This window comes from Arvicanthis niloticus, chromosome 2, assembly GCF_011762505.2.
Source record: "Arvicanthis niloticus isolate mArvNil1 chromosome 2, mArvNil1.pat.X, whole genome shotgun sequence".
In the NCBI taxonomy this organism is placed as follows: Eukaryota; Metazoa; Chordata; class Mammalia; order Rodentia; family Muridae; genus Arvicanthis; species Arvicanthis niloticus.
The window spans coordinates 106,522,475-106,534,650 of record NC_047659.1 but is presented as its reverse complement, the minus strand read 5'-3'; the positions used below and the strand labels follow the sequence as shown (position 1 = coordinate 106,534,650).

At 41.0% G+C, this 12,176-nt stretch overlaps 1 protein-coding gene across 14 annotated transcripts in view; it reads right to left on the bottom strand.

The window, feature by feature from the left end:
• Plcb4 (phospholipase C beta 4) overlaps nucleotides 1-12,176 on the bottom strand; it is a 355,587-nt gene that overhangs the window by 77,489 nt on the left and 265,922 nt on the right. For all 14 annotated transcript variants that reach the window (XM_076929818.1, XM_076929820.1, XM_076929819.1 and 11 more), the window contains 4 exons: nucleotides 11,199-11,252; nucleotides 5,538-5,619; nucleotides 4,583-4,683; nucleotides 3,876-3,933 (listed from right to left, as the gene is read on the bottom strand). In XM_076929818.1, the coding sequence (XP_076785933.1) occupies nucleotides 3,876-3,933; nucleotides 4,583-4,683; nucleotides 5,538-5,619; nucleotides 11,199-11,252 (295 nt within the window). The remainder of the gene's footprint in view (nucleotides 1-3,875; nucleotides 3,934-4,582; nucleotides 4,684-5,537; nucleotides 5,620-11,198; nucleotides 11,253-12,176) is intronic.

Sequence of the window (12,176 nt, the reverse complement as noted above, 5' to 3'; positions counted from 1 at the left end):
TATGCCCAGGATATTCACTTCCTGGCACCCAGTGCTTTGCAAAATGAGGTTCTAAATAGCTGTTAAAAGTAGGTAATGGAAAACTGTGCCCACGTGAGTGAGATCTATCCATACCTCTGTCCTTAGCCTTATGGAGAAAAGGTGACAACTGGCCTTATTACAAGTGCATTGGAAGAGATAGATAATAATATAATATAATGATATACTATATAAGTGGTATCATTTCAAAAATTATATACAAAGTAAAAATAAAAAAAAAAACATCAAGGATAGGTTCTCATAGAATGAAATACCTTCCCCTCTTTCTCTCTTTTCTGTTTTTATCAAAAAATAAAGGTATCATTAAGAGAAAGAGATTTGAAGTACTTTCTTAAATATTTCCAACCATAAAAACGGAAAATGGGGAAAAAAAAACCAGCTTCAATGCTACTGTGATCAGATGATGTGGTGATGTATATAAGGGCGTAGATAACTAGTGGTAAGAAAATCAAGCTGCTTTAATACTCTCACCATATGAGATTCATTCCCTCTCCTTATGTGGCTTGTTTCCTGCTCTCCATACAGCCCTTCGTTCTACAAGCCCTTAGCTGTTATGTTGACAAGTGAGCTAGGAATGGAGGTGAGACTGAAATCAATGTATCTTACTAGCAACTGGGAAAAGAACATGAAACCAATTGAACCCAGAGACTGCGATTAGTCCTGGGAATTATAACTGAGCCGGGAGTAGAGCCCAACTCTGACAGCTCCCAGCATGTGCTTTCATTGGGGCTCTTGTCTCCAGTCAGTTAGTTCAGAATTTGGAAAAGATTCCCTTTACCCACTGGATAGAATCCAGAGACAGAGTGATAGTAAAAGTTTAGATGTGAGTGGTAAACTTGTCTGACTAGATTCTTCATGGAGAATACTGTATGTATGTATGTATGCATGCATGCATGCATGCATGCATGCATGAGCCTAGACAGTGCTGTATAAGTTTCAATGTGTACACGTTACCTGGGCATCTTGTTAAGGACACATACCAACTAAGTGTATCTACATTGTTAATAGGCTACTAAGGGATGCTAATGCTGCCTGTCTGGGGAATCTGACGGTGGCAATCTATGACCAAGAGGCCCTGGAAAGCAGATGGGAAATGAATCTAAAGTTATCACTGAGGGAAGAGGGGACACACAACCTATATGGCAACCAAGTAAAGGACTGAATCTTTCTCTCCCTCCTGCCTCTTGAAGATGGAGATTAGTGTACTAAACAGAAATTTACAAAGAAGGAGCAAGATTTGCAAGCTGGAAGATGTAGAAGCCAGTATGTCACTGGCTAGTAGGAAGGAGATTTCTTTCCCCCAGTCAATTCTAGCCAATTAATTTTGTTGAATATGCACCTATTGATTTTTGTTGTTGCTATAACTGGTTCTCTAGTTAATTGAACAGGTTTCCAAGATGACTGTTTCTGTCATCAAGGCATAACAATCTGCCCTAAAATCTGCATATATGGAGGTCAGGGCCTTGTCCTTCCAAGTGTTCCTTGTTCTCTCTTGTCTTGCTACACGATGCTGAGTCCCACGTAGCAGACAAACTGCCTATTAAGGTTACAAGGCTGAGATGCTTAGAAAATGTTGAGGTCTTAGTATTTTTTAGGGTAACGGATCTTTGTATTCCAATCCCTCTTGCTTTTTTGATGAGCTCTGTCTGCTTGCCTTACAAGATGTGAAGTTGCCCCGCCGGAAGCTGTCTTGATTCTGGAGAAATTAGCAAGATTAAAGTAGAACTGCACATAGAATGTGCAAGAAGCTGGCAGGGGCTGGGGATGAAGGAATGCTGTCGGGAGAAGAAAGAGATTTTTGGAGATGATGCTTTGATTGAAGTCCCAGGGCATAAACTTAAAAGGTATATACTACAATCTGCAGAAATCTAGAAATGTTTCGATTCCATCAGTCTCATCCACACATTCAAAGTATCCCCTTGCTTAAGAAGAACCTACATGGGAGGAAATATGAAGAACACAGGGATGACTGTCCACTGGACCAGTGACGGGGAAAGGCATGCCTCGTAATAAAGAATATGGATGGCAGCGCCAGAAAAGTATGTTTTCTTTAAATAATCCAATTTTAAAATAAAAGCTTATAGGTTTTACAAATAAAAAATTTTTAAAGTCTTTAATATTATGAAATGTATTGTCAGGTAGAAAAAGGAAAACCATCTGCGAGAGGAATTGAAGCCCACAAAGGCCTGAAAGAACAGCACTTATCCTTGGGACCTCAGAACTGGTCCCGAACTAGAAAGCAAAATGCATTAGGAAGCATGAGCTTTGCAGATGCCTGGCTTAGGAAGGGATGATGAGCTGATGGTGTGCTAAAGTTTTCTCATCTCTCTCAATGTGTCTTCTGCCTGGAAAGCTGGATTCCTGCCTGTCTCACCAGATTTAAGATGCTCGATGCACCAAGGTACATGAAATGGTGAAGGGACACAAAACAAGCAACAGAGAACAGAAGGGAGGAGGCAGAGGAGTGAAGGAAAGAAAGTGAGAACTGTGCACAAGAATGTGGATACGATCTGGGTAAAGATTACAACAAACATAGTGTTGGATGCCCACAGTGCAGTGACTCGGAAAGACTTAAAACAATTTTGAGTAAAATACAGTATTGCCCTTGAGAGTGGAGGCATATCAATGTGGGTATGTGGAGCCCCTCTCTTTCTTGTCTTGGTGCATTTATTCTTGTGGAAATGGTTTCTGATGTGTTGCCTTATAACCTAGAAGCCAGTGAGCCTGCACATATCATAAAAAGAAGTCCCCTTGGGCAAAGATGTCATTTGTTCCTGTAAGGCAGCAAGTCAGGGACTGCCTGTTCTTTTCTCTAAGGCACTAGGTGGTGTCTAACACATGTTTCCTTCCCTTTCTCTCTCTGCTGGGGAATGAACTCATGTATGCTATGTATGTCCCGCCACCGCATGGCTCCATCAGCCTCTCCTCCCTCCCTTCTCTTTAGATTCTGGGGTTAGAACTTAAATGCTTTCCAAACAAGACTGTATTGTCCACTCCATCCTTAAATTTGTCTAACTTTTTGTATGTTTGGAGAAAAAGGTGAATTCCTCTTTTCAGATTAACAGAGCCTCTGTGGCCTTTGCAAAAACAAAACAAACCAAAAAACAAGCAAACTACTTTTTGCACATGAAAAGGAAAAGTTCATTTTAGTTATAATAATGAAAGTGGTGACCTTTACTTGTTCTGAAATATCTTCCTTGTACTTAAGCAAATTTTGCTAGCCAGTTTTAGTCGCTAAACGAATCGTGTTCTAAATTCAGCTCTGAGCTTGTTTTGAAAATAGGAAGTAAAAATTTAACCTGCGATCTAGTTGGCCTAACACTATAGTTTTACCTAGGAGCTCAAGTGTCAAATATTCAATTTAAACCTATATAGTTTTCTCACATGCAATCCATTAAAAAGCAAAACATACAGGTTTCTAGTCCATGCAAAGGTATGAGGAAAAATTAGCAATGGAGAATCCAAATATAGTGTCATAAACTCAATCCATTCTCTATCCACGAGATCGACAGATTCACACTACCTTAAAAACCATCTTGCAAAATCAGACACATTCAATTGAATAAATACAGTACAAATTTCACACATACACACAGAACCAGAGCTACACATCACAGCGTGAGACCAACAGGAGGTGGCGTGCAAAGCCAGCCTGGAGGAAGAGCAAGGACACACAGACAGCAGCTGATTTTTGCACCTGGTCAAAGCCATCATGGAAAGATCAGCAGGTCAGAAGCAAAGCCAGGAAGGGTGCGTGACGCAAGCATGCAGTGAGGACACGGGGGAGGCAGGCCACTGCACACAGACTTATGGAGTTAATGTATGAAAAAGCTTACTTCGTTTAGAAAGCTCACTAATTGGTCTACCGTTAAATAATCAGTTTTGTCTCCATTGCTGAAAAGAAATGTATTAGAAAAAGTAAGTTTTTGTATACGATGCTACAGTAGGTACGATTTACATGTTGACATTTGTTGATAATTCTAAACTCCTTTTCTAACCCTAAACTCTTAGAGTAGTCAGAGACTGTAGTGGAGGGGCGGGGAGGGTGGATGCAAGTAACTCAAGGACAATGACAGATGACAGCGGAAAGATAACATTCCCACTAGGTCACAGAACTGGACTGCTATATGCAATTCTTTAGGATTATCAAGAGACATTCCTCCAAAAACAACATGTAAGTCATCCATTTGAAATAACTGGAATGAATGAACTTCTCAACAACATTCCAAACCGAATCTAGTTAGTTCACATACTGGGTTAATACCTAAAGGAGCAGGTTAAAATTATAGGTCGTTAGTAAAGCCAATGCCAGGGGCGGGGGGGGGGGGGAGACGTTCCAAGTGCTGTAATTAATCTATGTCAAGGATTCTAAAAAAACTTAGAGTGGGCTTCTACGCCAATAAATTACAGGGCGAAAAATGTAACCCTGACTAGGCCTAGCGCTAGCAACATATATTTAAACATTACAGCAAAAATGGTTTCAAATTTTACAGGGACAAAGATAGTAAGTACTATATAACACTCTTTGATAACTAGAACTTACATTTTTTTAAAAAGATCTTCTATATCTGTCCGAGGACAAATCTTTTGTGTCAGTTCATAGAACTTTTCATAGGTAAATGCAGCAGGCTCAATTTCATCATTCTGTGAAGAATAAAAGAAAAACAGGCATAAAAAAAAAAAATCTCTCCTTGCAGACTTGCTATCAATAAGGTCCTAGACAGTTAAGAGTCCACAGCACTTGAAATGAGGCTTCCTTGGTTGTCACGATGGGATGGGTGACACATGAGACACTTGGTAACACCTGCCTCCAGCACAGCTTTCCCTGAGAAATCCCTCATTTTCTATCTCTCCTTGAGGAGAGAAAGGATGTGCTCCCATAGAGGATATGGGATAATTAGATCTAATTTTGAATTACACTTATTTTGTAAATTTTTAGAGGATCACAAGGAATCTTCTAAAGGGGTTGGAGCAACCAATAATTTACCTGTCACACTGCAATGTAACTGTCAAACAAGACTTTTAAATCGAGTCAGAGGCATAAGTCTTTCATGCAGTGTAAAAATTAATTTTAATGACTTGAATACAAAGGGTTATGAGCATAAATGGATGGGAGAGAGAGGAATCCTTCATCACAAAAACGTGCAAGGCTTTCTCGAGGAACTGAATTTATTAGTTAATAATTCTTGTTGATCTCTGCTTGGTTAAGGCAGCTTGGCTGGGTGTTTAAAACAGGCTCCATAAACTGTATAAAGAACAGCTGCCTGTCCTTTCTTTTTTTCGCCTTAATAAGGTTGGCAAAAATCATTTTGAAGTGAACTAGGTGGATTTTAAAACACTTCTCATGTGATTGGTGGAAGGAAAGAAAGAGAATGAACTGTCCTCTATGTGACTGGCAAACTGAGGTCAGCTTAACAGTCACCTGACTTATCACATATGCCTGCATAGACAAACAACCATGAATACAGATTTAGAAGTGTGTTTTAGTTGGTGAATACCTTTCCGCTGGGAAGACCTAATTCCTTGAGGGCTTGAAAGATCACCTTCTCTGTTTTCCCTGATGCAAAGGTTCTAGTAATACTGGAGCAGGAGAGAAAGAAAAAACACTGAGTTAGTGCTCATTCTGCTTTCTCTGATGCTGCAATGCAAATACCTTAGAGATAGTGGGCTAAGGACAAGGAAAAGAATAAAGCTACCTTTTGTTTGATGGGTCTTTTCAATTCCCAAGCTTCCCTCTGGTTACCAGGGCCAACTCTGTCACTGATGAGACTCAGTTCTAGCATAAGAGGTCCCATTAGGTGCTTGTGACCAAGTGGGTGTTGGGCAAATGCAATGAGACATTTGAATCATAAGAAATGGTGTCCTTAAGGAAAAGTTACATGGTTCTAATGGTTTATATGAGTGAGGCCCACACTTAGGAAAAGCAGTAGATCTGAGATTGGCTTGGTCTGTGACTCCTCTTCTCCTGGCTTTCCATAGTGACCCAGCACCAGACATATTTTAACTGTTTTCATCTAAGCACTCCTGCGACACCCTGCCATGCTAGCCAGTTAAAGGTCTGGGACTTTACTGTGAAAGTGATGGGGAAGGACCCAGTTAATTACTTCATCAGAATCTTGGTTCTTCCCAGGACATGGTATTTCTGAGTAGCTGTTTACTAACTATTAGTACAGGGATCATTGATGCCAGTCAAATTTGTAATGCCTTAATGGTCAAACTTCCTTATGCAAAAGAGAGACCTCCTTCATGATAAATGTGTTGGAGATACTTAGAATGAAAATTACAGAGTGGGAGAGATCAGAGGATATTTGGTGTCCAGACAGCATGCACATGGTTCTCAGTCTTGCTCTGTCTATGCAGGTGGCTTTATTTACTCCCTGATTAGAAGCTCGGGTCACGAGTTACTATGATTATTGAAAGGTTGAACTCAGAGGGGCAGCCTTGACTTGAAGAGAAAGGTGACTTTCACCTATGAAATGTGGCTTTCAATGGAGCTTTAGCATCTCACACCTTCACATGTAGCTTCACATGTAGCTTCACATATAGCTTCACATATAGCTTCACATATAGCTCAGCATTATTGTTCAGTCAACATAAGCACTAATAGCCAGTTTCTCTTGGTGAGTGTGAGAAGGTGCCACTTCAACTGCAAGATACAGCTTATCAAAATAGACCCAGAGGAAGACGATTTACATAAATACATTATGATGTGTCCATTTAAACCATTATTGTTTTATAATAGGTCCACAAAGATGGCAAGAAGTATATTAAGTGTTCTTGAGACAGTTCTATTTAAGTATGAGGGAGCCTGACAGTGGCACCCACGTGTGTAGTGAGACCAAGTACATGGATAATCACTTTCTAGCATGGAGGGCATTATGACTATATTTTCTCAAGTCTTTAGAATTCAGTTCAACTTTTAGACACTAACTTGGGGTAGATGGTATATAACATTTTTCAATGTAAGAGCAGTGGCAGTGTGTCTTTCTTTACAAAATGATGATATAAGAAAACAACTATGGGGCCATAGCAGGGTTAGGCACCTGCAATCAGGAGGGAAAACTCTACACAACAATCTCAGGCCCTGGTTATAACAAGATGAAAACTGACCACCATGGCCATGACGCAGCAGGTATGGAGCCTGAGCCATCCTCCTGAATCAGTACCAAGGCACCATGGGAAGTGAGGCAAGTAAAGAAATCACTCTTTTGCTGAGTGCTTGGCTATGAGCCAAAAAACAGGACTAAGAACAAGAAGATCAAAGAGCATAGACATGGGAGAGAGAGGTGCTGACTGGGCTGGACAGTCTGAAGACACATTTGCTCACTGAGGTAAAAAGAGAAGAACCTCAGGATGGAAAATACCCACAAGGGCATTAATCAGCCTGTTTCCCTAGAGTATCGTCTGTTTCCTTCGAGCCTGACACCTTTCCAAATCATTACTGAGTCTGAAAAATTCATCTACTGTGATATGGAGGCTAGAGGGGGAATGTGGATTCTTTGGCTTCCAGAAAGATGTACTTTAAACAGAGTCCTGAGAACAGTGTGCTGCTAAAGGGACGGAGACATTATGATAACCATTATATAAAAGGTTCTCAACTTTCCTAATGATGTGACCCTATAATACAGCTCCTCATGCTATGGTGACCCCCAACCATAAAATCATTTTTGGTGCTACTTCATAACTGTAATTTTGTTACATTTTTTTTTTTCCTGAGACAGGGTCTATAGCTTAGAATGCCCATGGACTCCCTACAACCTTACCATTCTGGGATTATGGGTGTGTACAATCAAGCCTGGATTTATGGAAACCAAGGACTTGGATACACTAGACAAGCTCCCTACCAACTAAGCTACACTCCAAGTTTCTCAATGAGATTTTATTCAATCAAAACAAACTGTCACTCCTTCCCTTAAAGAAATTTATAAAAGCAAGCACACTGAAGGTGCACTCAGTCCTACTACAGCACTGGCTAAATTCTGTATTCCAGGCTACCCTGCAAATGACTAGAGAACATGAGCCTAGAATGCAAGGGGTTCCACCTTTTGGACCATACATGTTCTTCAATGTTTCTGAGAATTTTGAACACCAACTTATGACTCAGTCACAGGAGACTACTGAAGTGAAGGGGCAGGGTACCACCCTTTGTAGGGTGCTGCAGCTTCAGAACCTGACTAGATGGACCAAGTTACCAGTATTGTTATAAGGAGGCTCTTGGCTTCTACTTTAGTAGCCCCTCCAGTCACTGCTCAAAACCATGGAGATCTCCATTACCCAAGTCTCTAGCTATAGGTAGTAGTACTCCATGTTACAAGGAACGTGAGACAGAAAAGTTACTTTCAGAGCATAGTCTAAGTGAACTGTAGCAAGCTAGTGAATTTGAGAGAAAGGCAGAATCTGTAAGATAGTATACATAAAAAGAAAAGAGGAGAGGGAGGCAAGGAGTGAGGCTCCCTTCATCAATCATTCCTGCAATGTCCTGGGTATTATGTTTAAGTTTAACATTCAAGAGCAGAAGCTGTTCCCAAGCTGCACAATGACCATGAAGCCGGATGCCTTTTTTAACACAATGTGCACTGTATTAATAGTTTCCATTTTAAAACCCTAAAATGTTGGTGAAGAAATGACATTTTTAAAAGTGTTTACTCTTCACATCCATTAAAACATTCAGAACAATTTCTACCTAACCCTTGGCAGACCATCTACCGGGAGAGTTATCCCCCTTTTGTTGGCTTGGGATCAAGTCTACATCAGTTCTAACAAACTGCTCCAAGTCACAGATGTCTTGTGTTAAGGACCTATTAATAATGACATACACACACACACACAAACACACACAAATCAATGACAATGTCAAAATATCTAGGCCATTTCTAGCACAACTGTAGTAATAATATTGTACATGAACATGCTGTATGGAGAGCCACAGAACCTCAACAGGCCTCCAGCTCTGTGGCATGACAGATAGAAGGCTGACTAGTGAAACCAGGACTACTGGTTAAAAGTGCTTGGGTCAAAATCTTGTGTTCCACTCAGTCCATTTTTCAAATCTTATAAAAAAAATTAAATGAAACATAATACACAAAGTTCCTTCCCCTACACTGATGTATGTACTCTCTGTCCCCACACACCAACAAATGTACTCTAAGTATGGGCGCACACTTCTATATGACAAGAGTTGTAGTATGGTCTGGATACACTGAAATAACTACCTTGCTCCTGCCCAAGTGAAGGGAGGTTTTCAATAGATACAGATCCTTCTGAAATGTGTTTGGAAACAACTATAGTCAGGGCACCCATGGGGGTTTTAATAAACTTCTAAACGAGACTTAAACCTGACTTATTAGAAAAAAATACTATTGAAAAACCTTCCCTCACTTGAACAGTAACAAGGTAGCAAAAATTTCTACATGTGGATTTGTTAACAGTCACAGCAGCTGCATGTGATCTGTGACCTGGTAGGTAATCATGAAAGACTGAGTAAAAAGGGATACTGCACAGGGTCACCCTCATGTCATCAATGTAGTCCAGTCTCTCATAAGTAAGAATCGCAGACATGTCACCTGGATACTCAGGTTCACGATCCCCATAAACTATGGAATGGACCAAATGATGGTGTCTAGGATGATTCCACCCTATGTGACAATGTGAGGAGGTTATGGAGACATTTGCACAGGGGTACACAGTAGAAGTTGGTGTAGAATGGAGTATGTAGACAGAAGTAGGATAAGACACTTGGAAAGGGCCAGGAGTGACCTGAATTCCACAGCTGAATGGCATCCACACATTCAAATGCTCTGCCCTTATGACTTGTTTGTCTTGTGTGTTGAAGATGGGTCAGTCTAGGACAGCACTCTTCTGTGTTTTCTTGTTTTGCAAGTCTGTGTCTTTACTGAAGTTCATCTCCAGAGACATCATCAACATGGACTTAAGAAACCTGAGAAGAGGGGCTTGGTATACAGAGAGTCTGTGTTTGCTTCAGGTTAAGGGCACATAACTCCTGGCTTCATATGAACAGATGATGCTCTGGGTCTGAGCCAAGCTTCTTTGATATTTGTGAATGCTTACATTCAAACATCAAACAATATGATCCTGGAGAGTTTAGTCAAGAGTTCCCATAGCTACTCTCACAAGCCCTTACAGCCACACACAGACCATTAGCGAAACCTAAACTGTGAGAGGAACAGAGAAGCAGAAAAGAGGGATGTGTGGGGACTCTTCCCAGGGTGAAACATGTCAGAACTATTAAAGAGCCCATGGGGAGGATGTGTCTGGATTATGCCCACTTCCGTTTGGGTTCCTCTGCCTTTTGTTCTCTGTCACCATTAACTACAGTGGATGAGGGAGGAAGCTGTCTGATATGGAATCTAACTGAACTTCACTGTGCTGGTATTAGGGGCCTCTGGGAGATGGTTTTATGGTGAGTGGGTGGAAAGCACTTGGGAATGAGATTAGTGCATCATAAAAATGTCCCTGAGACAGTTCTGTAGCCCTCTTACCTCAGGTAAGGGCACAACTGGAAGAAAGCAGTCTGCAGTCTGTAAGGCCCATGATGGCACTCTGTTCCTGCATTCCTAGCCTCCCAAACTGTGAAAAATGAACTTCTCTTATGTATAAGCCACAGTATATTGCTGCAGCAGCTAAATTTAGGGAAAGTCCCACCTTCGCTGGGGACCAGATAAGCAGCAACCATGAATGGGGTGTGCTGGCCAGAGCCACAGAAGATCAGGGTACTGTCACAGTAGGGGTCCAGCCAGGGGAAGGGAGGTAGGTGTTGCTCAGGTAAGAGGAGCAAACACAATATAAATCACAAAAGCCAGGGGACTCACAGATTAAAATTCAGTGCTACAATTTCAGACATTCTTTGACACAGTTAATGCTTCCTGTGCTGGAGGAGGTACAACTTTAGTTCCATGGGTCATTTTTAAATTTTTTTTTTTTACAAATGGAGCCACAAAACAGCAGAACTAAACTGGAAATATCTTGAAGGATATCTTGAACATTTGTGATTATGTCATAGCAGGGTAGGCCTTTGGTCTGGTGTGGCAGGGCGAGTCTTTGGTTTGGTGTGACAGCCTGGGTTTTTGGTTTGGTATGGAAGTCTTGGTCTTTGGTTTGATGTGGTGCAGGTGATGCAGCAAACCACATGTCTGACTTACCTCCTCACTGGGATTTTACCAGTTGTGTTGGTCAGAAAGGCCAGTTTCATCCAGCTGGAAAATAAGAACAACACCGCCTCAGAATCCATCAGAAGGTCCCAGCAACACCTGCTCCAGCTCATTAAGAACTTCAGAGGAAAGTTTCTTCATACAGAACACCTATTCTAAAACTCAGATCGTTATGAGATGAATTTAGGGCCCTCAGATTTTAATACACCCAGTAATATTTGAATTTAAGACAAGTTACATATTATTTTAATGTGCCCTGGTAACATTGACTACATATTCACAGTAAAATAGCTACATCTGAAATTCAAATTTAACTAAGAGGTCTATGTTTTAAAATCTAACACAGTTAGGGGAATGATTTTGCACTGAGCAAATTGTGGTGCCTGCCCACATTTGTGTTGGTTTTGCTCATCATTAAAACATTCAGGTGACAAGAAACTCAACTGTCTAGCCTTAGGCTAAGGACCAGTGGGGATTTGCCACTCCCAGCTTCCAAGGTTCAGATGGAGAATGAGTGGGTGCTTTCCTTCATCTTCAATCCCCAGAGAAGGTCTCAGGATGTTGGGTAACTCTGCTTTCTCCAAGCTCTCAGGACATGTGGGGAACCAGAACATTCCAGAATACACTGGAATAATCAAGATTGTTCTCAGCTAATGACTCTTAGTTATACTATTTCTAGGCACTAACAATCTAACAACTTGCAAATTATCATGACCTTGGGAAAGTTCCTATCTTAAGTTCCAGAAGTACAAGTTGCTATTTTGTTTTGGAGATGTTTTAGAGACAAAAGGAGGGAGGGAGGCAGAATGAGCAGGGAGCTGGCTTAAACAAACTTGTTTCAACTGGTTTTTACATGCCCTCATATGATGTATGGTGGCATATGGGCTGGCTCTGTTACCCTATTTGAATCTGTCATGGGAACAGGAGTATAATCTCCCAGGCATGGAGACGTCCATTTAGTAGAGACGA